We start from the raw sequence: 26998 nt of genomic DNA on the forward strand, positions 1-26998 counted from the left end.
ACGGATTTTGTCCCAAAGCATGTTTAGTGACCAGAAGTCAGAAAAACTCCGACCAAGGGATTTTTGATCCTTCAAGCACGTGTTTCAGAGGGAGGAAATTCTGCAGCGTGGCTAATTTATTAGCTCACACACCACCAAGTGGTCACCTCCGTGTTATATAACTATATACACTTCAGGTGGTGTGTCTGTCAAATCTCTAGATTTTGCAACAACATTTTGCTGAGTGTCTATGACACTTCTATTTCTCTGCCCATCTGTTTACAGGAAGAAGAACACCATATCTATTTCCAATTCAGGAAGTATATTAGGTCATTTTTGTCCCTTTTTAGTGTTTACTGAATATCGGAGAACCTACATGTTGTTTTATGTTTCATGAAAAGAGTATTGTGTATATACATATTTTCAAACACACACAGGAAATTAGAATATAAAGACTTTTAAATGGTGACAGCTGGCAGAAGCAAACTGCTGCTGTGGTGGCACTCATCTCAAAAAGTGGGTGTCAAGCTAGTCTGGTGTGAAAACAGCCTGCTGTCACAATAAAAAGCCTTACATTTGTCACACTGAGACATATTTAAAATTTTTAATCTTGTGCTGCATTTGTTGAAATGCCTCAACATTTTTTAGACAGGTTCAATTTTTAGACATTCTCAAAATCCCCAGAATACTTCAGCTGGCTAAAGTCTTTTTTTGCCCTATTATAGGCTTTAATATACTGTATATCATGACTTTCCTCAACATCATTAATGGTTCATAATTCATTTGGCAGGGTTGTTCAACAATTACAGCCTATCTTACTGATCGGATTTATTGTTTGTGGAAGTTGTTTGTTGTGTGACAAACACGTGGTTGTAAAGAAGTGGATATGGTTTAGAAATCGAACAGTGTAGCAGAGAACATGGCAGGTGGAGGAAACGGTTTCTCCTAATGATGTGAAAGTGTCCTGGCTGGATGCCACCATGTTTTTACTGAAATGTCTCAGCTTGGACACCTGCATCCGTCGAACTGTCAGCCAACACCTCTACTTACCGCTCCATACTTCTCAAACTATCTTTTGTAACAATGCACTTTGCTTTCTCCCCAGGGTGTATGGGCATAGAAAATGTAGACTGTAGTTTCTGTTTTCTCCCCAAAAAAATGGCTAAAAAAAACCCCACTTAAAATCACATATTTAGCCTTTTGTCTAAATGATTTTTACAGCTGTTCTTCCACCTGAAATACTTTCAGTGCCTGTCAACCATTGATCTATAGTTAGGTTCTGCAACAGTGACCTGGTGCCACAAGTTTCAGCTATGGATAGATTTATCTGTCTACGTTGGCCTCTCTGAGTTCACACTAACTCAGGAAATAAAGGCGGAGACCTAACTGACCACATGTGTCTAGAAACTCGCAGTCTGAATCCAGCAAACCATGTCATTTTATGTGGTTCACTAGAATGTAAAAGGTTCCATAGAATCCAAAGTAGCCAAAATATAACAGAGAAATGTGTTTTTAAACAAGTACAAAAATGCAAACAGAAAAAAATTCAAATCAATTAAAATCAGGCTGAGACGAAAAAGAGAATACATACAATTGTAGACAAAAATAGGCTAATTCATTTCATTTAATGTTATCTTACGTTTAAAAAACTAATCATAAATTGTCTTACAATGTGTGTCTTTTTTCCCCAGCTAAGGATTTTATATGGATTTTTTTATTTTTATTTTTTATTTTTTTTACTTTAAAAGGCATTCGTCTTGTAACTTATAAGTCAAAAATTGCATTATTTTGTTTTGAAAAGAATGTTTTACTATTACTGTGTTTTAGGTTGTTGTTGTTGTTTTGCTTTTTTTTTTACTATAATATTATTTGCAGTGGATTATTTTTATTTCTGATTGTTTTGAACATCTTACATTTAATACATTTAAACTAATACAGTGTTCAATTTGTGTTTTAACCCTAGTGTTCAACGTTTGGAACTAAACTACGACATTTTGTCTCTAAATGCATGTTCATGAGGATTTGTTGGGTTTCTTCTTAAGAATTGTATATTTTGATAGCGCTTATTTATTATAAATAATTAATTTAATGAATTAAATTGAATTGAATCGTGACTAATTTTGTTTCCCAGGTTAAACTCGTTGTATTTGTGGCCCTAACAGCTGACGCATAACTTGCAGCAAACTAGTTTCGACTTGTTTATCCACACATTTATTCTCTTTGTTCAACAACCAAAGAACCCAATGTTGAAGATTATCCCAAGGGGTGTGGTTATGTATAATTGGCATGTGAATGCCAAAAAAAGTGCCATTCGTGCATAGCTGCGTAACTATAACTTTGGGATTTAAGTGTTCATGTGATGGTTCAAAGTGGGTAGCTTCTCTGAGTATCACTGGAATTAATCTGACCAAAAAAAAAAAAACAGCATTTTTCTTTGCACAGAATGGTAAGAGAGTGTTAGGAATGTTTCAGTGGAGCCAAAAATAGATGCAGCGCTGCTGGCTCGTACTTATTCGTTTGCTCTGTTTCCAGATTTTTAGCTTTAGCCCATTGTGCCTCTTGTGACGGATACGGTGCCTTTGTTTTCATGGTTTTAATTCTACATCTTTGGGAGAAGACAGCGTTATTGTTAGATGGTGTAATTTGCTGATTGTCGGGATAGGATCAAAGAGGACTTTAAAGCTTTACAACAGACTGCTACTTAGGCAGTGGGTTCTGTGCCAACACGTAGTATTTTAACTGGAAGGTGGCAGGAGAGGATCATAAGCAATGGAATAAATGTCTATATGCAGTAAAATACATATGATATATACTGTACATGGCCTGGCCCAGGGAGACTAAAGTCTAAAAATGTGCCAAACTTTGGACTCCAGGTGATTTTTATTGTATGGAATACTGTTTTCCACTTGGTCTGCCTTCATGTGTTGGTGTCTTGGTTGTGTGTGGGTGGTCTGCTCGGGGATGTACGCTGCTTCTTTGTTTTACTGAGGAACCATTCTGTTAGCATTGGACACGGTGCTGGAGCTGAAACACACTGGGGCTTCTTCAGCCTCTTTTATCCATCCTGAACCACTTTAGGAATGGCTATTGTACTTCAAATTACAAACTCAAGCATGTAGCGCAGAACAATTTAGATTTAAAGGATGTGTTACTGTATTTGACACTTATAGGGTTCCGGCTTTCTCAGGGCTCCTTGGTTTTCTCACAAAATCCATAAACTTGTATGTTTGGTTTAGCCCTGGGCGACATATCGAGTTGTACGATATATTTAGATTTCTGATTTGGGCGATATAGGAAATTACAATATTGCCTATAACTAGAAGTGTCCCAATCCGATATCAATATTGGATATCGGTCTGATATTAACCTGAAAACGAATATCGGATATCAGATTAAAATTTCTGAATTTTTTTATTAATTTTGTTCAACTGTAGAATACTGTAAATATTATGTTGAAGGTTAAGATTCATGTAACCAGTTGGTTAATAATTAATGGGTCAGTTTTTCTCATACCTACTGTTGCTGAATATTGTTCACTGTTTGAGTAACATCACTTGATCAAGCCTTTTTCTAACATTCCACACTACAAAATAGGTAAATATTATTTTTTTATTAAAGAAAGAAAAAAGTAATAAAAGTATGTATTATTCATGCTGATATCGGATCAATATCGGTATCGGCCGATACGCAAGGCTGCAATATCAGTATCATATCAGAAATGGGGACATCCCTACCTATAACGATATAATTTCATCCTTGTATCAAGTATTACCAATGGGAGAAAAAATATAGACTTTTTGTACATATCACCCAGCTCTAGATCAGGGATTACAATTTTCTGTGATTACAGATAATGGACGTAAAATGCAGAATTCACGTTCTGAAATGGAAAAACTAATTTGATCCTGGCTGATCCCAATATAGCACAAAAATGCCTCATATGCAGGTTTTGGGACAATATCCTGCATTTATACGCCATTTACCCTCGGAAGGTGTGACAAATTGACAAATATGTCCAATTTTGTTCATTATCTCGGTTTGACAAGTAATCATGTTATCTTGTCACTGAAAATTAATGCAAAGCTTCAGCTGAAGCGTGCTTTTAATGTCTTGTGATGAACAAGTGGTTCAGATTATTATGACTGCGTTCTACTTTGAAAAGGCACTCGGTACAAACACAGGTCAGTGTATTAGTTCAAATGGTAATCATTTTACCTATTCACACATCACGGTAGAAGTATTTTACTGAAGGTGGTTCACCAGTTGGCATTAATTAAAGGTTTCAAAAACATTCGTTTTTGGACCATATCACCCATTTCCGTGGTATTTTCTCTGTAAAGCGATTGGCCGAGGACAGGTTAAGGGATCTGTTAAAGCTCTCATATTATTTCAGCGTATGTGCGTAACCTTTCCGTAAGTCGTCTGAGGCACATAAAGGTTAAAATTATAACAGTAGTTGACTCTATTAACCCAATTATCATGTTAGGTATGATTATGGGAAGTTTAATTGCCAGTAAAGTCATCTAAACAGGGAAAAATCAAGAAAGAGAAATCAAATGGTAAAGCGTAAAATGACAGTGGAAATTGGTAAAGGTGTAACAATTAGGGATGTAACGATTCACTCAACTCCCGATACGATTCGATTCACGATACTGGGTTCACGATACAATTCTCTCACGATTTATTTTACAAAATGGGACTGTAGACATTGACTGAAAAATATTCCTTTATTTTTTTGGGGAAAAAAAATAGAAAATACTGTATTATTTTCCTTTTATTTTTCATTGTCAAAAGAATCCCTTGATAAACTATTCAAAACAATGCAATTTAACTAAAAATAAATCTTGAATGAAATAAATAAAGGAATAATACAAATGAAGAAGAAGGCTATTAATTTAAATTCTGGTTCTATAGTAAACAATGCAAAACTGCTTAATAGTTATTTTTCGTGACTTTTACAGATATTCATGTAATATTACAGATATTCTTTCGGTGCTAAAGGGGTGAGGAATCATTTATTAACATGTTTAAGTGTAGAAGGCGCCAGAAAGAAAATAATAGCAGATTCCGCCCGCCGGTACACTGCTGGACAAGAGAAGGGATAAATATATGGCGCCTTCTGCTGTTTAAAAAAAGTACTGCGATTCAATTTTCAAAGTATCGATGTCAATCGTATTACCTATGAATCGATTTTTAACTGCCTTACGATTAATTGTTACATCCCTAGTAACAATACATGTATTTGTATTGAACCGTTTCGGTACAGGACGATCGGTTTGGGTACAGGGTTGTGCACAGGGGAGTTCCCGGAACGGAAGTTGCGTGTTTACTTCTGCCTGCAGCCTGTGTACGTCATGGCTAGCGCTAGAGAGAAACCAGAGCTGGAGGACCCTCCCATGTCGCTAAAGTCTTCTGCTTGGGAACACTTTGGCTTCCGGATGAAATACTGCAACGGAGATAGACAAGTGGATAAAACGAGGGCAGTGTGCCGACATTGTTCAGCTGAGATCGGGTATGTTTCCGGGAACACGACGAACATGCTAACTCACTTGAAACGGCACCACCTGAGTGTGAATATTACTGCTACAAGAAAGAAAACGTCCTTAATGCAAACGCAGCTGTCTTCGGGATTCAAGCAGCCTCTGCCTAGCAATTCAGATCTGGCCAAAGCTATAAAAGCTGTTAACAAGCTGTGAGGAGCTTATTTTTTTTAACTTTATTTTCATATTCTGTATCATGTTAAATACATTGTTGATTTACTAAAGTTTCGAATAAACAACAAGCAAATTTATGTTTTACATTTTATTCCATACTGTATCAAAACCGTGACCTCAAAACCGAGGTACATATCGAATTGTGATATTTGTGTATCATTACACCCCTAGGAATTAGTGATTTCTAAAACAAAATTGGGGACATTTTAAAACGGAAAGTCGAAGCCTCTACTATTTTGGTTCATTGGAATCCAGATTTATTGCCCATATGAGTTTGTCCATTTCACTGTGTGTTGACACTACCATTGACTGGGTAGATGCCCTCAACTCTATCCAACATTTTTCTAGCATAGAAACATAATGAATGTGTATCACTTTTATATAAACTTGAACACCATAATAGATCAACAACTCATCTTTGCACAGCTAATAGTTTTGTCTCCCTTGGCGTCGCTAGTTCTAGGAAGTATGTGATTAGAGCGGTGATGTTTAGGGGCCTTGTCGGTTTTAGTTATTGCTCTCATTTCATCTTAATTATGGCTGTATGAAGATCTTAGCTTCTCATCCAAGCGTTATTTTGCTCTTTGCCATCGCACAACTGACACTAAACGTGCATCTAAACATAGACATTGCATTCTTGTGGCGTTGAAGATATTTCAGTCAGAGTCAGAGTGTTTTTTAATGAAGTAGTGCATGGATGGGGACTCAAAGGGTGGGAGGAGCTCGAGTGTCAAAATGCAGCCTTGCTTGCTTTAATACAGTTTTTAAATGCAAGTGCAATATTCAGTTACATGTTCAGACTTCCACCACGCTGATTGTAGGAAATTGGTAAACGGACCAAAGGTTCTCCTACTTCAGACATGGGCAACTGGCGGCCCTCGGCCTATTTCTATGCAGCCCCCAAGATTCATCCACCAAAAATGTGTAATTCCAGAAATTGGATGTAATATGAAGCCCAACATAATACACAAAATAACAACAGCAAAATGCACAGAATGTCAACCAAAATAAACAAAGCAACAACAAAAACAGAAAACATTTTCCAGAAATATACAAAAAGGTGCATTAAACAGACATTAGAAACACAAAACAACAACAATCACATACACATACATACAACACATACAAATGGATTTCAAAGACGCACACAATGCCAACACAATTACACAAATTGTGTTCAGACTGACAACAAACATTCTGAAAAACAATAATAAAATGCAAACACACAACACACAAGCAATAACAAATGACTCATAAAATACCAAAATGCCACATGAATCTGTCATTTTCACATTTCTTGTTTTTCTTTCTTTCTGCTATTGTTGTTGTCAATTCTCTAATTGTTTACATGTTTTCCACTATTGTCCTATGTTAGTGTTGATATATATATATATATATATATATATATATATATATATATATATATATATATATATTTATATATATATATATATATATTTTGTTCTAACTTTCCGCTCTTATACTGTATATACTGTGTTGCTGCAAACTTGAATTTCCCCTATGGGGATTAATAAAGGTGTATTCTCTTCTAAAATGACTCCCAAAACACACAAAATCACTAAAAACTCAGAAAACAACAACTAAACTACACACACAAAAAAGAAAACAAATAATGATGAAACCCTTTGTTTTTTTCCTGTTAATGCTCAGATTGGTCATTATTCTTGATGCTGACATTCATTTTGATAATAAATGAAGTTCTAATTGTGCAAGATTTGGTCTCTTCCTTTGAGTACTATTTCAATGAACTTGTACTTGAGTATTTTATGTGTGACTTACTTGTACTTGTACTTCGGTACATTTTCAATCACGTAACATTCTACTTGAGTAGGATATAGAGTATCACTACTCTTTACACCTCTATCCTTGTCCAAGATCACAATTGAGAAAGCTCATTTTTGCGACACACGATAAATAACAAATGTCTCATAAAATACACAAAATATCAGGAGAAAATCCCAAAATGACAACAAAACTATACAAAAAAAAAAGAAAACATGCAATGATAAAACCCTTTTTATTTTCCTGTGTTAATGCTCTGATTGGTCATTATTCTTAATGCTGACATGAATGTTGATGATGTTACCCAATCACATTTTGTGGCCCCCGCTGTAGGGCTGTGTGATTTTACCTAAAAAAAATCTCTGATATTTTAAAGAAATATTTGAGTCTTGATTGGATTTTTTTTTTTCAATGCATTTAAAAATGACTGCAGACATCAGATATATTGTCAAAAGTGCCACTTTATTGCTGTGATTGATCTCAAGCGTTAAAATGTAGAGAAAAATCCCAAAATAAAAAGTAAATGAGGCTCTGACGTTCAACAATTTCAAGCTTTAACCCAGGTTTAAGCAAAAGTGCAACAGCAACTTAAGAAATCATATAACTACATATTTTATAACATATAACATTACAATTAAAAAAAATAGTAATAAACTCCTCCCTTTGCATCTCAGCATAGTGGGAATAAAAAATGAAACATGCCTGTGGCACACATATAGCTACTCAAAGGGTAAACAATTGTAAACAAAGAGGGGGCGCGCTCACATCGCGCTACGGTAACCCACAGGGTCAGAATGTAAAAAAGTCAGAAAAAACTGAAATGGAAAATAATAATAATAATTATAATAAATTTAAGCTCGAATTTGCAAAATAAAAATCATTTTCATCTACAAATGTGATAAATCGATTAAATCGATTTTTTTCCCAGCCCTACCCCGCTGTGATAGAAGTTTCCCATCTCTGCAAACATGGAAAGAGTTAAGAGTGACTAGAGGCAGACGTTGGGTGAGAGAGTAGGAAGTCACAGGGATGGAGGGAGGAACCAGATGGAAGAAGTGTTAAGCTCTATCAGCATTGGCTCTCTGGACTGGACACTGTAGGAAGCTGCATGGTTATGGTGCTAAACAAAGTCACTGAATGCTGACTCAGAAGGTATGACAGGCTAAAAATCTCTGTTTTGGTGACTTTCCTGCACACAAACATTGCTTCTTTCCTCTCCCGTGTGTGTTCCAACTGCTCAGCGAGCAGCTGTTTTGCTGTACTCCGGTGTACACTATATGTTGGTGGGGGTTCTTCTTGGCGATCGAAAATGTATAATAGAAGGCTGAGCGGCTCCTGGGTGGTCCCAGGCCTCACGGCAGAGGCTGTCACGTACCAAAGCGAGGTATTTTTAGTGAGTTCCTCTCCACTGATGGAGTGCACGTCCTGTCCTGGACACCCTGCCTCTCGCTTGTTTTCTGACAAACTGTGGGGGCTCCTACCAGAGTGGAGCTGATATACGTTGTCGCTACATTTTCTATGTGTTTTTTTGTGTTTATTGAACTTAAAGGTGTGATCTGGAACAGATATAGTACTGTTGTTGTTGTTTTTAACTGACCTGTGTTGACCCCCTGACATCTGGTGACATTTACTTTCCTGTGAAAACTTCACAATAAAAGCATGTGCAAAAATAAGCTCCTTGTCCAGAGGTGAAAGTAACGGATTACGAGCACTCACGTTACTGTAATTGAGTTGCTTTTGTGGGTACTGTATTTTTTTGACTATATTTTTAAATCAGCTAATTTACTTATACTTAAGTATGTTTTAAAACAGTGGTTCTCAAACTTTTTTGGCTCAAGGACCACCTTTCTCTTATTTCTGAATTTACGTACATTGTCCGACTACAACATTTTACAAAAAATACTATGACAAAACGACTATAGAGCATAATGATGGAATGAATGAGTGATAACACACATTTTAAAAAAAGTGGAATAAAACAGTATTTAATGCCTTCTGTAGTTTTTAATATTTCCATTCATCTCCTGCCTGGTGTGGAACCAAGACTGACAATTTTCAGTTCATGTTGTAATCAATATCATTTCCATCATCATTATTATGATTATCATTTTAAAACCCCATATTTTAACGCATTTATTTTTTTACATTTTTTACTCTTTCTCTCTCTCATGTACGCCCTGTAGTGCCATCACGTACCCCCTATTGAGAAACACTGTTTTAAAAGGAGTAAAGTGAGTCGTTACATTTCTACACCCAACCTTTACTGAGTAAAATATTATTTTTTTTTGTTTTAAAATGATTAACAGACACTGTGAAACTACAAAAAATGAAATGACCAGACAACAATCAGATGCATCACATCATAGCTGACCAATCAGATTAAACGTATTGCACCTCGCCAAAACAGCATTGAATGGAGGTTATTTGACCACTCTCTATGCTTCAGGTTGGGGTTTCTACCTATGATGTTGTTCCCCACATGGCACATTTGGCAAGGTTTTAGAGTTCATCAATGTAACTTTACTTAAATAAAGCCATTGTAGTTTTTTTTATTTTGAATTCATTAAAATGGCGTTATTTTGTTTTTAAAAGAATTGTACATTTTGACAAACCTTTTATTTTATACAGATGCCTTTGTGGAAAATAAATAAATTCCATTTGTGCAAGATTTCATCTCTTCCTTTTTAAGTTTAAACATGAGATGTTTACTGTATGCAAGGAACAATGGAAAACTGTATTACCAAAAATAATCATTGGGGGTGAAAGTAACTAGTAACTTTTACTTTGAGTACTATTTCATTCAGCTACTTTTTACTTGTACGTGAGTATTTTTTGTTTGACTTACTTGTACTTGAGTATCAGTACTTCTACTTGAGTAGAATATATATTCGTACTTTTTACATCTCTGTCCTTGTCCAAGATCATGATTGAGGAAGTTCGTGTTTGCATTGACAGTAACTGATTACATTTGGCTTTGATGAGAAGTGTTTGTTCTACAAAGCTAATGAGGGAGAATTGTTATTGTGGATATATTTTCTTGCTTCTGTAGAAACAATTTAAATCTACTTTGGGATTATTTGTGTCTGCCAAGAGAACCAAAAGTCATGTTTTTGGACAATTACAAAATACTCATGTTAATCTCAACTGGTGGATATGAACCCAAAGGTGGCTCGTGGACAGCTGGTCAGAAATAAATGAATACATAATTAGGGCTGGACGATGTAGACCAAAACTCCATATTTTTTCTCAAAATGGCGATATATAATTCAAATCTCAGTATCTTTAATTCAAATAAAGTCGGACCAGAAAAACTGTTAAATTAATAAGTAAAAAGAAAAATCTGATTCAAAATGCCACACAGGCACATTTATTAACAAACAGCTGCACAATATCTGCCACTTTGGGCTTTTTCTCCTATAAGGGACAGCACGTGTGAGTGAGTTCTATAGTGTGGCTTGTTTAAGGGAATGTCTGTGTTAGGACGCACTCAGAAACTGTGCATTTCATGCTCTTCTTAGAAGTAACAAAATCAGCGACTCCTAAAACTAGTAATTTAACACAATATTTGCTATAAAAAGTATGTATCGATATAGGCAATATTGTAATTTTCTGTATCGCCAAAATAGAAAAGTCGATATATCTTGAATCTCAATATATTGCCCAGCCCTACAATTAATGTCTCTCACGTTGGATTTTTATTTTGAAAGAAACTTTGCATTTGACAGGCATGCTGTGAAATGCATCTTGCACAGGAAAATATATGTTTTGAAAAAGATTATAGTTGTGAGTTTTCAACAGCTTTTTTTGGAAAAACTAAATTTGGTTGGTTGAATTCTAAAAAAATTAAAAAGTGGGTCGTGATTTAATGACTGTGGCAAAATGTGGGGCCCAGGGTGAGACCAGTTGAGAACCCCTGTGGTAAATAACCACAGATAAGAAAGCATAGATTACAACTGTGCTGGGTTCCGGCTTGGGTGCCGGGGGGGCTCCAGGTTGAAACTATCATTTATCCCCCTTCTTTAGAGTTTACATTTTTATTATTATTAATTATTTATTTTCATTCTCTTTTTTTCATTTTCCCTTTCTTCTCTCAATTTTATTTTGTAAATGTAGATATATGTAGAGATGTCCCGGTACAACTTTTTCATTTCTGATTTTTTTTCTTTAATAAAAAAATTATTATTCCTTATTTTGTAGTGTGGAATGTTAGAAAAGGCTTGATCAAGTGATGTCACTCAAACAGAGAACAATAGTCAGCAACAGTAGGTATGAGAAAAACTGACCCATTTATTATTAACCCGTTGGTTCCATACATTTTAACCTAACCTATTCTACAATTGAATTAAATAAATAAAAATTGAATTGAAAACAAAAAATCCGAAATTTGAATCCAATATTTGATATTTGTTTTCAGGCTGATATCGGACCGATATCCGATATCGATAAGGATCGGGACACCCCTATATATATGTGTGTGCTGTATATAAATATTTTTTTATTGTTCCTTTCCCCACATATTTGACTATTATTAACTTATTATTGTCTCTACCCCTCACCCTCTAATAGTCCAACACCGTTATTATAATTATTATAATATCACATACACACACACACACACTTACTGTATTATAATGTATAAGATGTGTTAATATTGTCGATGGTTTCTGGCATTTTTTCTGTAATTGTCTCTGTCTTTGTGTTGTATGTGACAAAAAAATTAAATATATAAACAATAAAAAAAAAAAAAAAAGATAACAACTGTGCTGTTACATTACATAAGACAAATCCAAGTTCAATACATTATAAATCTGATCAAATTAGAAAAGTGAAGCTTAGTTTGGCAGTTTTTTTCTTCATTATGATTTTACCCGATCACCGCCTCCATGAAGACATTATCTGCTCCAATGTAGATATATATATATTTATATTTATCCTATTTATCCTTTATTCTCTATCTATCCTTTATTTATCGCTCATCCTTTATATTTATCATTATTATTGTTGCTGGGTTGTGTCTTTGTTTTTTGTTTTGCTGGCTTGTTTCTTTGCTCTTTGTTTTCTTTGTTTTTTGTTTCATGCACCGACTACCAAGACAAATTCCTTGTACTGTCCTAGAAACTGTACTTGGCCATTAAAACATTTCTGATTCTGATTCTGAAATGACCATGTCTGTGCTGTTTATGCTCCTCCCACAGGGTACAATCATGGAGGAAATGGACTTTGAGCGGCGCCGGGAGCTGAGGAGGCAGAAGCGGGAGGAGATGCGCCTCGAGGCGGAGCGGTGAGATTCATTGTCATTTGTCTTGTTTTGTTGCACTAATAGTTGCAATGCTAAATCAATAAATGGTTCAATTCTCCAACGTGGCTCCACCGTAGCTGCTCCTAATTGACAAATCGCGCCATCATTAAACTTTTACTGCTCAGGTTGTTCAAAGCGAGGTTACGGCCTGTGTCCGTCCACCACATCCTTCCTCTGAAGCTCGTGCCAAGTTTGAAGCTGGTAGAGCCAGGAGCAGGGTCGTTAAAAAACATCATTCAGCAAATATTGGCTTCACTATCTGGGGCTGAAAGAAGAAAAAAAAGTTTGATAAGCAATCTGATGAGCCCCGTGATGACCTTTAATGTTCAATCACGCCTTCCCTCCTGCAATCCAATTTTCTTTTTGCAGATACTGTGGCTGTGTGAACCTTTTTCTTTTTTTTTTATTCAATGGAAGAAACTGATTAAACTGAAGTTCATTCCTGCAAATTGATTGAGCAGGTACCTCGCCAAATGCAGCAATCAAAACAGTAAAAAGACTTCTTTTTTTCTCTCCTTTTTTTTTGAAGCACAAAGCGTACACTTTTGCTAAACCTGTGTCCTTGCTGCAGAATTAAAAAGAAAATGTTCTGACATGGATATAGATACTGGCACAGGTCACATACCTGTGCTCTTATTTGTATCTGCACTATTAAAGGAAAACAAGCTGAAAGTAGATGTTACAAATTATTTTTTCCCTTAAAAGAGACATATCATGCTTTTAAATCCTTCCTTTTTACATATACAGTAAATCATACAGTTGTGGTCTATATAAAGTGTAAACTGCAATGCTTGGGTCTGAATTCCTCATTATTATAGCTCCACAGGCCCCTTTTCTACCCTTTTCTGATGTGCTTCTGAGAGCAACTCGTTTTGGTGCTGTCTCTTTAAATGCAAATGAGACTCTTCATACCCCGCCCCCTCTCCAGGTTGCAGAGGTGACACTCGGTTCAACTCCACCCTATTCGGCCATTTTTGTAGTTTGATAGAAGAGATACGATAATGAAGCGGCGCAGAAACTTTTTATTCACACGTTATTTACAAAATGTCAACAACAGAAGACTTGTCCATCCAGCCTTACATGTTCCAGCCAGAGTCTGACCCGGTGGAGCGAGATGAAAATGAAGATGATGAACCTGCAGAACCCTAACAAGTGAGCTAACACAAGCGCCGAGCTAACGCTAGCGCCAAGCTAACGTCACGAAATGCATTTTATTACAGTCTTTTCAAAGACAAAAACGGCAAAATGAAATGACTAATGAAAACTTTAGACTTAAATTAAATCACGTAGGCCATATCATCAAGGATCTAAAACGAGCACACAGCGCTAACATATGAAGACGGTGCAACTGCTAATGCTAACAAAACAATGACGTCTTATCATCACACTTTTTAGCGTTATTTACAGCTTACCGAAGTGCTCTGTTCATCGTCTCCAAAGATAGAAGGAATTGAACCCTCAATCAGACAAAGTCTTTCAGCAAATCCTTCTTTATACTGGCAGAGGTTGCTGAAGCAGTCATCCTTGAAGTGCTTCGCGCACACAAAAATGACCTTACCCACAGATGTGGGTACATTTCCATGAAAAATAAAACTCAACCAGGCACTTTGAAAAGGTTCTGATGCTGGGAGACGTTGTAATGAAGCGTGTGGGTTACTACATCCAACAACCAAACATTTTGACTTATCCTCTCGTAACTTCTGCATCCTTGAGCTTGGACTACAAAATAAAAGCGAGAAATAAAAATGGCGGATTGCTCGAAGTGTTGGACCTGGAGTCGATGTACTAATTTGGCAGTTCCGCTGCAAATACTGTGACGTTATTGTTCAAAAAATGTAATAGAGAATCGAAAAATAGAAACAGATTGAAAAATATGATCAACAGAATATAAAGATATCAACGGAGCACCTGAAGAGACTAATTTGAACTTTTCTGTACTTCTAAACACTCTAAATATACAACAAAATGCATTTAAGGGCTAAAAAAAAAAGTGGATTTAGCATGATATGTCCCCTTTAAAAAAAACTTCAGAATACAAAACGATATATTTTTTTTTTTAACCGAATACCTGACAAAAGCCTTCACTGTGAAGGAACATGCAAAATACATATCAGCAAATACAAAAAAAACTTAACAACAATAACAATAACAACAACAAGGCCTTCACAACGTATCAAAATTACAATAACATGCTTCGAACATTTAGCTCCTAAATGCTACATGCTACGTGCCGTGTGTTGTCTTTTTGACAGTGATACATTTGATTTAACTGTTTTCAGTTTTTCTTGATGATAGCTGTAGGTTTTGTAAATGCTAATCAAAATTGTTTTAGTTCATAACTTCACTCAACAAGCCATTGTCCTTTCACTAAAATGTAAACACTAACATTAGCTAACTTTAGCCAGACAATGGAAAAGCAGACAGCTTGGTTTCCATAGCATTTATTAACATTCAGACATCAGATTTTGTCAATCCTTTCATCAAGAAGCACCATAATAGCTTCAAAACAGATACAAATACAAATACATGTGTGTAAATGTTACCCATAATATTCACATGTATGAATTTTATATCAAAGCATACTAAAATATAAGTTAACAACACCAAATAAACAAACTTGCTGTGCCAAAATAAAAGCTCCTAACAAATAAATACACTTTCAAAACAAGGAACATCTTAACAGACCTTTAGTAAGGGTCATTTACACAAATGATCAGGGCTTTGATTGTTACGTTGCAACATAGTATAGTTGTATCAAATGGGTACACACAGCATCACATAGTTACTGTATTATGGTAGTTTTTAAACAAAAGACGGGCTAAATTGCATGCCTTTAACAGCTAATTTCCTTGGCATCCTTGATAGACTCTTCTTGTTTTAGAATAGACTATGCTTCATTTCCCTAAATGAACTTTAAACAGCTGAGTGAAATGAAGGTTAATGATTCTGCAACAATTTATAGCATTGAAATCCCAATAAACTTCATACTGCATGAATTATTTATACATTTCCTGGGTGTTTATGATACAGAGAAGATGGAATTTTGGCAGAAACCGTAGCCAGTGATGAGATGACAGAAAAAAGACGAGGCTGACTGAAGGAGAAACAAAGCATGTATGAAAAAAAAAAAGAGTAAAAGTTGCGAGCTCCCTTTGACTTTCACATTTTTTACCCACGAGCTCATTTGTCTTTTGGAATTGTTATTTGGTTAAGCGGCGCTAATTTTAGCTGGCAGGCAAGGCGCTACTCCTGTAGCTGATAAAAGATTACATCTCTACCTTGTTTCCGTTAATGCCAATACATTGAAACAATCAATATTTACATCCTCCTCTTGCTGAAACTAGTCAAAACCACATGCTGACTCCTTGGCTTGAGTCCAGTCAACCATCACTCCTGTGAGAAGAAGATGGAGTATGTGGGGGCCGTATAATAACAGCTGTAGGAATGCCAAATTCCTGGCTATTATAAGTGTTTACTGGCCCAGTCCCTGTGAGCTGTTACCTACGTGCTAGGATGCTGAGATTGTCTGCGCGAGTGTTTATTTTGCTTTAGTTTATGTAACGGAGCTCAATGCACACAATGTAACTGAGTGCATGTGACATGTCGATTTTTTTTTTTCAAGCTACAGCCACGTGTGTGAGTGTGTGTGTGTGTGTGTGTGTGTGTGTGTGTGTGTGTGTGTGTGTGTGTGTGTGTGTGTGTGTGTGTAAGAGTGTGTGTGTGTGTGTGTCTGTGTATGTGTGTTCTTGATGGGACACCCACGTTTTCCCAGTCCTGTCTTATTTCTCATCAGCTTCAACTGTAGTTGTAAGGAATGATCGTTGACACAGCGACTGCAGTTCACTTATGTAACATACAGCACACACACACACACACGCACGCACGCACGCACGCACGCACGCACACACGCACGCACGCACGCACACACACACACTAAGATTCCTTTTACACGTTAATCAGCCCTCTGGATAGCATGTTTCCTGTCCGTTAGGAAGGTCTCTGCTTTTGCTTTTAATCTTTTGCATTCTAACCAAAGGTAGCACAAGAATGTAAAATTTCCCTGACAATTCTTGAAGCTGCGTTTCCATTACCCTTGGAAATGCGCATTTTCAAAATAGCGCAATTAAAAACTGGTAATGGAGTCACGTGAACTTTGAAAAAAGCACTAAAAGAAATAATGCTAAAACATTTTTTAATGCTTTCATGAGGAGGAATTTCAGACGTTTGAATATTAACATGTGTCGCAAAAGCGCCGTGGAATCACTTTTTTTGCAAATACACGTCACAAAACGTGATGTACACGGTCACATGACATGATGTACCTGGTCACATGACAACTTCTCTCCGAGAAAGCATGGCGCGGTACGTGTAAACAGAATAAGAGACCGAGACATTTCATTACATTGTAGTTAAAGGCACACCGCTGGCTTTTTCACCTAAAGAGTTGACCCATATGAGTTATTTTATACAGCCATTGACAGTATCAATGCTCCGAGCGGGACCTCCCTCTTAAAATACTGCCCATGTAAGTTTGGAGGAGACGGACCGTCTTTCACCAGATCATGTGACCTGGAGAACGTTTCACTTTACGGTAGTCACGTGACCACAGGCTTGGCTATATATACTGTAGTTCCCACGTTACGTCACAACATACGGCTGACCAGGCGCCTTTGCAACGAGTTTAGCCTCTGTTCACAGCCAAAAGAGCACAATATGGTAGTTTCATGTTGGGTTAATGTTGCACTAATCACAGTGATAGTTCAGTTAAACGTGGATTATTTAGTAAGGGAAGTCGGCAAGTCAGATCCGTAACTTCAGGATAAGGATTGGTTTTAAGGGCTGGGCTCACGCCGCGGCTACAGTCTATGGGCTAGAGGAGCAGCCGTCACCGCCCACTCTTCTCCCTGCCACCACCGCAGACCCGGTGCTCGGCCTGCATCGGTGGCGCTTCCCCCCTACTCCCTGGCCTCGCCGCCGTTGTCGGCCTCCTTTGCCGGGGGTTGGAAGGGACGGGCAATCCGGCATGCACGGGGTCAGGGCAGACGGGTGACTATTCCGACCCTCGGCGAAGGGGGCCGATCTGCGGCGAGGCCGCCGATCTGCGGCGAGGCCACCGATGCAGCGAGGAAGGCCAAGTGCCGGAACTCCAGTGGCGGGGAGAGGAGGGCAGCGGTGGCGGCTGCTCCTCCAGCCCATAGACTGTAGCCGCGGAGCTAGCCCAGCCCTGCTTTGCACCCCAGCCCTTAGAGCCAATCCTTATCCTAAAGTTACAAGTCAACTACTGTCTACATACACAATCAAAAGACAAGGGAGGCTGGCCCGACTGACTGGTGATTTTTGACAGTGACAGTGCTGCGGCGCTTGTGGCCACTAGGGGCGCTTGCGTGAAAGTTACCAGTCTAGCGCCCCTAGTGGCCAAAAGTTACACAGTCTGCCTTTAAAGTGCCACATTATACAGCAAACAACAAAGGAATACACAGTGTTAAAAGGAGGTTTGGAGCATCCAATCTTCCTGCGGCAAAGTCTCCACTTGTACCTGTATGTGAGTTTAGACTCATGCTTTTTAAATACTAAAGGGAGATGATGGTGGTTATCGATGTGTGTTGTTAGTGTGGGGTGGGAGGAGACAGTCTGGGTTTACGTTGTGATCTTTGTGGACTAATGGATGGAGAGGAAGTAGTCCAGAGAGACCAGCGTGGGAATGGGTCAGCATTTCTGACAACACAAGCTCCGCCCCCTCCCCTCTCTGTATCACCCCTTCCTTAACCTCTCTCTCTCTTTTCGTCAGTTCACAGCCGCTCTCTCTTTCCCCTCTCCTTCCGTCTTGCTCTTTTCTCCCTTCCCTTCCCCTCTAGCCTCTCTTTCACAGAGGAGGGGTTAAGGAGGTTTTTCTCAAGCAGTTTTTACAGACATTGCTGAGATACTTTGCAGTAAAGAAAATATTTGGACTTATTTCTCCTTAACAGCCACATGTATGTTGAAAAGCAGATTTTTAAATGGGTCTAATTGGCGTCAATGTGCACTTATTACCGTACTTTTCCACATTTATAACTTAAACACATACTTATGGCTCCATGTTTGCTGTCACATACTTCTTTTTCTTTTCATTCTTTGACACAAAAGAAGAAATAACCTTTGTTGCACACCATATTGTGGTAGAGAGACATATCTAAACTCCATAACTGACTTTTCAAATCATTCTGTACAGGAAAAGGTGTTTTCTCTGATAAAATCTACAGATTGCCCTTTTCTCCATTATTTTGCGCGCCCTTTCCTTTCCCGCTTTTCATTACCTGCTTCGCCTTCATATGCTCACTCTACATCCCCCCCTCTTTTAACCCCTCCCTATATTTCTGTCAGAATGCTGATAGGGGCCTAGGTAAGGAAAGGGATAATAAATCAGGCCTTTGGGTGTGTGTGTGTGTGTGTGTGTGTGTGTGCGTGCGTGCGTGCGTGTTTCTAGCCCAGGCCGTGATTGACGGGAATGCTAATTCAGCTTTTAGGAGTTTGTTCTTCGCTCCTACGAAGGAATCTTTAACCCTGAGATTGTAACAGTCATCCTTGTTACTAAGCACCCTTTTGTTCTGTATTTATCTCTTGTTGTTTTTTCTTTCTCATGACATTTTGTGCTGTTTCTGGGACGGCTCAGTCCTTTGGGGATTGCAGCGGTTGTTTCATAATTTTCCCTCCCTCTTATAAAAGCGTTATGTTTTTTTGGCATTTTAAATAAGGGTTAATGTACTCTGTGTGTGAGGGAAAACTCAACTGGTACTATAAATGGAACTGGAATGGAAATGTAACACTTAGATATAGTCTTGTTTTTCAGTTGCAGGCTAACTTGTTTCAAGGGTACCTGTGGTGAAAATGCATATAACCAAAAATGTGTTTAATGTGTTACCGATAAACAAAATATGTGCCTTATACAAAATGGCGGCTCTCCATAGAACAGTGGTTCTCAATTTTTTTACCCCATTTCTCTTATTTCTGATACCAAGTACCCCCTTTGTCTGACTACAACATTTTGCTTAGAAAACGATTTAAAAACAACTATAGAGCATAATGATGGAATGAACAAGTGATAACACACATTTGAAGCAATCTTATTTTGTAATTAAGTAGAAAAAAATCATATTTAGCGCAGTGGTTCCCAACCTTTTTTCGATTGTGACCCCATTTTGAGATCAAGAATTTCTGGCGACCCCAAAGACATTTTTTTTATAGAATTACTGATAGTTTTTGAACATGTTTGAGCTCAGATATTTTAAGTCAAATTAAATGTAAAATGAAAGTATAGAAATACAGTTGTTTAAGATTGTGTTGTTTTAATAAATAAAAAAAAATTAAAAAAAAATAGTAATAATAATTTAAAAAATCTAAAATGTGTTTACATTTTTCCGAAATTCCAGGCGACCTTGCATGGGGTCCCAACCCCAAGGTTGAAAAAAAAATGATTTAGTGGTTCCTGAATAGATTTATTTCCATCAACCCCTTAATGGTGACGTGGCTGGAGGCAGAAACAGGAAACGCCGCTGGCTAAAGCATAGATATATATAAACACTAGATGACACAAGCAGGCATAGCTCAAAGGCGGCCATCTTACCTCAGACAACTGACGTTCTGACATTCTGACGCACTCTATGGTAGCTGTTGGAAGGTGAGTGATCAGCTTAAACAAAAATACCCTTAACTTGATGAAATATTGACGGATTTACAAACGGTTTGCCTTATTACAAACCTTATTATACATCCTATGACATAGGATGCTTGTACATGTTGAAATTGCTGCTTGCCTTTAGAAAACTGGTTGAAAATTGAGCAAGTTATGGTTATTTAAATAGTACATGCACCATTGACATCAATGTAATGAGCGGGGCCAGCTGTCTGAGGTAAGATGGCCGCCACGTTACTACGTCGCTCCCCATTGTCTAACAGCGCGGGTAAGTCATTTATGGTGGTTTTCCTCCAGGCTAAGCCCCGCCCAACATAATATCTCATAATGTTTACAAACAATCAAATAAGTTAATAATATAGTTTGTATCATATCCGATCATCTCACACCTTGGATGGGACCAAGACTAACATTTTATTTATTAATTTTCTACTCTCTCTCACTCTCTTAAGGACCCCCTGTAGTGCCATTGCGTACCCCGAGGGGTGCACGTACCCCCTAGTGAGAAACACTGCCATAGATGATGCCCAAAAGTATAAAATCATTCTAAAAAGTCATTTTAATGTGTTTTTTTATGAAACGGTGCATATATTTTGTTTATTGGAAATACATTAAACACATTCTTTTGTTGTGTACATTATCCTTTTAACCTTGTCAGAGCCTTAAACGCCACATTGACAAATTTAGGAATAATCCAAATGTGCTATTTATTTTGGATCTAACAGAAAGGGATCATTGTTTTGCTAATATTCGATGCATTGAAACTGAAGACTAAAGCCTAACGCCCAGCAACGCTATATTTTCTGATGTAAGCGGATCCACATGTGCAAGCCATTGTCTGACATCACTAATGCTGTCATCCAGCAGGTCAAGCTTGGGCGTGAACAGATTCATATGTTCTGACAATGTTTCACATTTAAAAAAAAAAACTAAGCATAACCGGCAAAAGGGAGGGAACGCCATAGAGAGGAAGGAAAGCAAAAGAAGGAAACTGCTGTTCACAAGCTGTAAAACCTCAAATAAACCCCAGCAGCTTTAGCTCGGCTCACCACACATGTTGCAATTAACATGCAATGGCATGCTCGGCTGCCCGACCTCAAAGGCTGCGCTGTGATGTTAGGTAGCTAGGCATGTGGTTAGCAGTAGGAGGGTAAAGGTCAGTCAGGACGCCACAGATCAAACATGGAGCTGAATTCATGGATGTCAGGTGGCCAGAAAGACAACATACTGGGAGAATGGGGACGTAGAAGACAGCATTTTTATCTGCTTTACTTTTCATTTAAAATCAAAGTCAAACATAGCCGACTATATAGCGTGTAGGTGCTTTTAAAACTTTGCTTTCCATTGAATGACTCTGAAATGAGTAACCTAGACCACTGTTTCTCAAATTGGGGTACGTGATAGCACTACAGGGGGTACTTGAGAGAGAGACAGAGAGGGGAAATTTAAGTGTCAGTCTTGGTCCTACCCCAGGTGTGACATGACTGGAATATATACAAACTATAGAATTCAATCTATTCAGGAGCTACCAAATCAGTGTTTTTCAACCTTAGGGTCAGGATATATATATATATATATATATATATATATATATATATTGTGTCACGATCCAAAAAAGGTCGGGAACCACTGCACTAAATACTGTTTTTTTTTTCCATTATGCTCTATAGTTGTTTTTAAATAGTTTTCTCAGCAAAATGTTGTAGTCGGACAAAGGGGGTACTTGAGTTAAAAAAGTTTGAGAACCACTGACATAGACAAAGGCCAAAAAAAAGTGCTGCTTTCACTTATATTGAAGCTCATAAATATACAGTAGCTCAACCTTGTAGCCAACTAAATTGTAAAGAGGAGAGTGCATTAAATACATGAAATATGCATTCATAATCCACAGCTTGTCGGCTGTGAGATATCTTAAATTGTTGAGTCTAATATAGAAAACAAATGTGCGTAACAATGTGTAGAACCTGGTGCGTGGGATAATGGCTGTGTCATTTGAGCAATGGCATCAATGACTTCATTCTTTGTCTGTGTTAACGTGTCCTTGGGTAGCGAGGACTCTGTGACTACTAATGTAGTGATTGAGCAGGATAGGATTATCACAAAGGCAGCTCAGTGCAGTGGCAGTTAGCGATGCTGCATAATAGCAGAAAGGTCATGAGTCTCATTACCGGTAGTATTTTAAAGTAGGATTTGTTCTCCCAAGTCAAAAACACCCAAGCATAATTTGTTAAAAAGGAAAAGGTGCACCTGAAAAGAGAGCCATTAGCCAATAAGTTGTGTTATTTCAGCCCTACGTTTCATTCCTGGATCTATTTGGTGTATGTTTTGCTAGCTGTGCAATCATATGGAAATTAAATGAACAATACAGAATTAAAAAGTTTACTTTGGGCATCGAAGTTTAATTTGTAATTGCGTTGAGTGTAATTGTGATAAATTCAAATTTTTATGTGTTGTGGATATGTATATTTATATAGAAAACTGTTTTTTTTGATTATATTTTTTTTTTGATAGGATAAAAGGGTGATTTGAACCTCAAAGGAAGAAATATTTATTCTGTTTTCCAGGTTAATTAATTTATTTTTTTTTTATTTTAAGTTTTGTTTTAAGAAAGATGAGTTTTCCATCAAATTGTGTTGTATGCCACCCTTTGTAAACTTTGCGTGATTGTTCAAAATAAAAATACAGAAAAATGAAGAATTTAAATTAAAAAAAAAGTTTACTTTGGTAATGCTTTTAGCTTATAATGATGTCACACAGGATAATACATTTAAAGTCTATGGTAAATTGGGTTGTTGCTGTGTTATATTGGATGGAGAATGCCATTACCATGCTTCATATTTATCCAAAGTTAGCTCATTAGCTTAGCTTAGCTAAGCTTTGCTGCCTGTAGCTTAGCGTATTTTTAGTTCCCTTCGCTCAGCTTTCATTCACTTAACTGTGAATGTGAGTTGAGTTTAACTTTAGAATTTCCTTTTTAGGTTTTATTTGTTTATTTATTTGTTTATTTGTTCAATGGATCCCCATTAGCTTCCACCTTGGTGGTTGCTAATCTTGCTGTGGTCCATAGAAAAAACAATCAAGTTTCTAGGACATGTAAGAACAAAAAAAAATTAAAGACAGTTAAATATAAGATAATTGAGTTAAAGTCTATGGTAATATGGGTTGTTGCTTTGTTATATTGGATGGGAAATACCAATACCACTTCATATTCAGTATCCAAAGTTAGCTCTTTAGCTTAGTTTAGCTAAGCTTAGCTGCCTGTAGCGTAGCATATTTTAAGTTGCCTTTGCTTAGCTTACATTTACTTTGATGTGTATGTGAGTTGAGTTTACCTTTAGAATTTTGTTTTTAGCCTTTGTTTATTTATTCAATGGATCCCCATTAGCTTCCACTGTGGTGGTTGCTAATCTTCCTGAGGTCCATAGAAAAAACGTCAAGTTTCTAGTACACGTAAGGACAGAAAAAAAATAAAGACAGGTAAAAGTATTCAGAAAAATTACATAAAAAAGCTACATCAAGACCCAGTTTCATTACACCAACAAATAAACAAAAAAATACACGATATATACATTCAGATTGGTAAAAATATGATTTTAAAGCATTTTTAAATATGCGTAAAGTTGACATGTCTTTCAGATCCCTAGGCCATTTGTTTCAAGTGAATAGCTCTAAAAAAAAGTATTTGTAAATAGTTGGTATATGTCCAGAATAAAGACAAAGATAAGTTAGTTAAATCTTCCTGAACCTAAAAGCAGTGGAAAAATTGTATTAACATGAAGTTTGGAAGAAATAAGCTTTGTTCTCTTGGCTTATTCCACTTTTTGGACAGTGAACACATGACCTGGAGCACAAAGTAGCATTGGTCAAGAATAAACATGTTTTTTATAAATATTAAAGGTGAATAATTTGGTTTTGTGATCCCTCAAGTGCAACTTTAGAGAATGTCTTAAAAAAGGGAAAGTAAGTTCTCCTGTAAGCTACTAAGGCGTCAGCTGACTAAAGAGTGGGAGTGCAGTGTTAAGGTCAACATTACAGTTCATGTTGACTTGCCATGAGATAACGTGTTTGCAAATTGTTATTAAAATGATACAAACATCAGTACTTTGAAGACAGGAAGTTTGTTTTCCTGTTGCAAACTATTTCTAACACGTTTTAGTGACGTTTGATGTGGAAATAGGCTCCTCTGAGTTTAAAAGCAATTGCATTTGTCAAAAATGAAGATTAGGAATTATTTTGTCCTTAAAGGATTTTCAGTCATACAAAAATGTGTTATTTTTATTATCAGATTTGAGGTGTTTTTTCCTTTTGCCCTTTTTCGATATGCGTTGTATTGATCTCGTAAGTGTCGACACTTACTAGATGAAAACAACATGTGGGCCATGTTCTCTATAGATCTCGGCCAACCATGTCTGGAGACAGAGTTTCTATCAGCTTATATAAACTGAACTGTAACCACGATAAGAAGTAGTGGTTGTTGCACAGCTTAGAGAATTGATAGAAAAATGAGACGAGAAAGATTCTTGGGTCCAATCCGGTAAGTTTGGTCACTGTGATGATTACAGGGTCATTTAAGGACTTCAAAGTCTGGAATTGAAAGAGGGTTGAAAGTCAGAGAAAAGAAGAGAAAGTTGACGATTTGCTGATGATTTTGACATGGTCTTTTTTTTTTTTTTTGTCTTGCTCAGGTTGGCACGGAATGATGATGATGAAGAGGAAGCGGCACGTGAAAGAAGGCGCAGGGCACGCCAAGAGAGGCTTAAGAGCAGGGAGAGTGATGAGCCCAGTAGCCTGCCTGATAATGTCATCATGACCAATAGTCACAGGTGAGGTTCTGGAAAACCTTTTTAAAACAGAGTGGAAAAAGGTCTTATTATTATTATTTCTGGCATGCAAAAGGACAAAAAAAAAAAAAAAAACAATGATGTGATTTTGCTCTGAATGTCAAAGTGAATTTCTGTGATTGCAACCATGTCGGAAATGAACTGAATAAATAAATAAATAAAATAAATTATAGTTCATATAGAAACAAATGGATCTAAAGATATGACTCTTTAAAATAGAGGTGGGCAACTTTTATCACAAAAATGTGATTGTCTGATCTGAGGGCCACATTATCAACATTCATGTTAGCATTTGGAATAATGACCCATCTTAGCATTGATATAGGCAAGAACAATGAGTTTGTGTGGTCATTTCATGCGTTTTTGGTTGTGTTGTGTATTTTTCTCTCATTGTGCATTTCACGATGTTTTTTACTGTCGCTTTCTGTGTTTTTTTAAGTCATTTAATGTATTTTCCTCTCATTTAGTTTTTTTTGGTTGTTGTTGTTTTGTGTGTTATATGGCAATTTGTCTATTTTTGTTGTCATTTTGTGATTTTGCAGCAATTTTTTGTGTATTCGTTTTCGCTTTTGTGTTAATTGTCAGTTTGTGTGTTTTTTGAGTAATTTTGTATTTATGTTGTCAAGTGTATATTTCTGTAATTAGTGAGGATGCAGGTGGATCCTTGTTATCCGTTTTTTCTTCCGTCTGCATTAACTCCTCCTACACTGTTTGTCCAAGTAAGCAATCAAGAAGTTCAGAAAGTTCCAGAGATTTATGATATCACTTTTGTGATTTGTAACCTTTAAACTTTTTGATTTTTTTTTTTTTCTTTCATTCATTTCTATTGGAAATTTAAGCTTTTTCAACTTTTAAGCCCTTAATTTCCAGCCATTCTTCAACCATTTCCAATCATTCAACTTTTAAAATGTTCAGCTACTACCTTGAGCTCATTTCAACCTTTTCAACTTTTTTTCACCTTTTTAACCCATTTCAACTTTTTTCAACCTTATTGCTAATGTTCAGCTAATGCTAAGCTAATGTTAATGCTAGGCTAGTGTTACCGCTAGGCTAATGCTAACACTAGATTAATGTGAATGTTGCGCTAATGCAGTGCCTGCATCCTCACTTGCATTTTCTTCAGGAAATGCAAATATTTTAGTTTTGTATGTTTTTGTGCTTTTGCTTTGGGGGACACTCAAAATAGAGGGAGGGCTGCATGTTGCAACCATAGAAAAAGAAGGGACAAGCTCCCCGGTGGAGTGAAGCTTTTATTTTTAGAGCTCCCCCTGCTGACTGGTCATAAACCCAGCCTCCTCAATGATTACAGATGGGATGTGGGTCCAACTGTAAAGTTAAAATGCACGTCACATAATTTTTTTCCAAACCTAAACTCTGCTGTGATCACTTGTTATTATCACCCTACATTGTGTTCAAGTGCTCATATTTCTGTGAAGTTTGTTTTAAAGTTATTTGAGATCTTGAGTAGTTCTCTTTGTGAATGGCAGTTATGTCATGAAGGAAAGCCAAGACGCCATTTAACTAGATATTTGAGTTGAAATATATGGTGGTTTTGTACTCACCTCTATCATCTGAACAAGCCATTGGTAGAATTTCCAGACGGGAAAGATACTTAAGTTCGTGGTGTCGCTGGGCTGCGTAAGTCATCAGGGCAGAACGCTAAATGGGCGGGGCTTGTTACCAGGGCTCCTCC

At 37.1% G+C, this 26998-nt stretch overlaps 1 protein-coding gene across 5 annotated transcripts in view; it reads left to right on the forward strand.

Moving 5' to 3' along the window:
* cald1a (caldesmon 1a) overlaps window positions 1-26998 on the forward strand; it is a 119085-nt gene that overhangs the window by 51146 nt on the left and 40941 nt on the right. For 4 of the 5 annotated variants that reach the window (XR_003674301.1, XM_028450355.1, XM_028450357.1 and 1 more), the window contains exons 1-3: window positions 8502-8648; window positions 12692-12777; window positions 25150-25287. Coding sequence is in view for 4 of the 5 variants with exons in the window: in XM_028450355.1 (XP_028306156.1) it covers window positions 8634-8648; window positions 12692-12777; window positions 25150-25287 (239 nt within the window). In the remaining variant the exon portion in view is untranslated. Of the gene's footprint in view, window positions 1-8501; window positions 8649-12691; window positions 12778-25149; window positions 25288-26998 lie in introns of those variants that run through there. The other variant, XM_028450356.1, reaches the window with a different exon arrangement.

The sequence above is a fragment of the Gouania willdenowi genome, chromosome 6 (assembly GCF_900634775.1).
Source record: "Gouania willdenowi chromosome 6, fGouWil2.1, whole genome shotgun sequence".
Lineage (NCBI taxonomy): Eukaryota > Metazoa > Chordata > Actinopteri > Blenniiformes > Gobiesocidae > Gouania > Gouania willdenowi.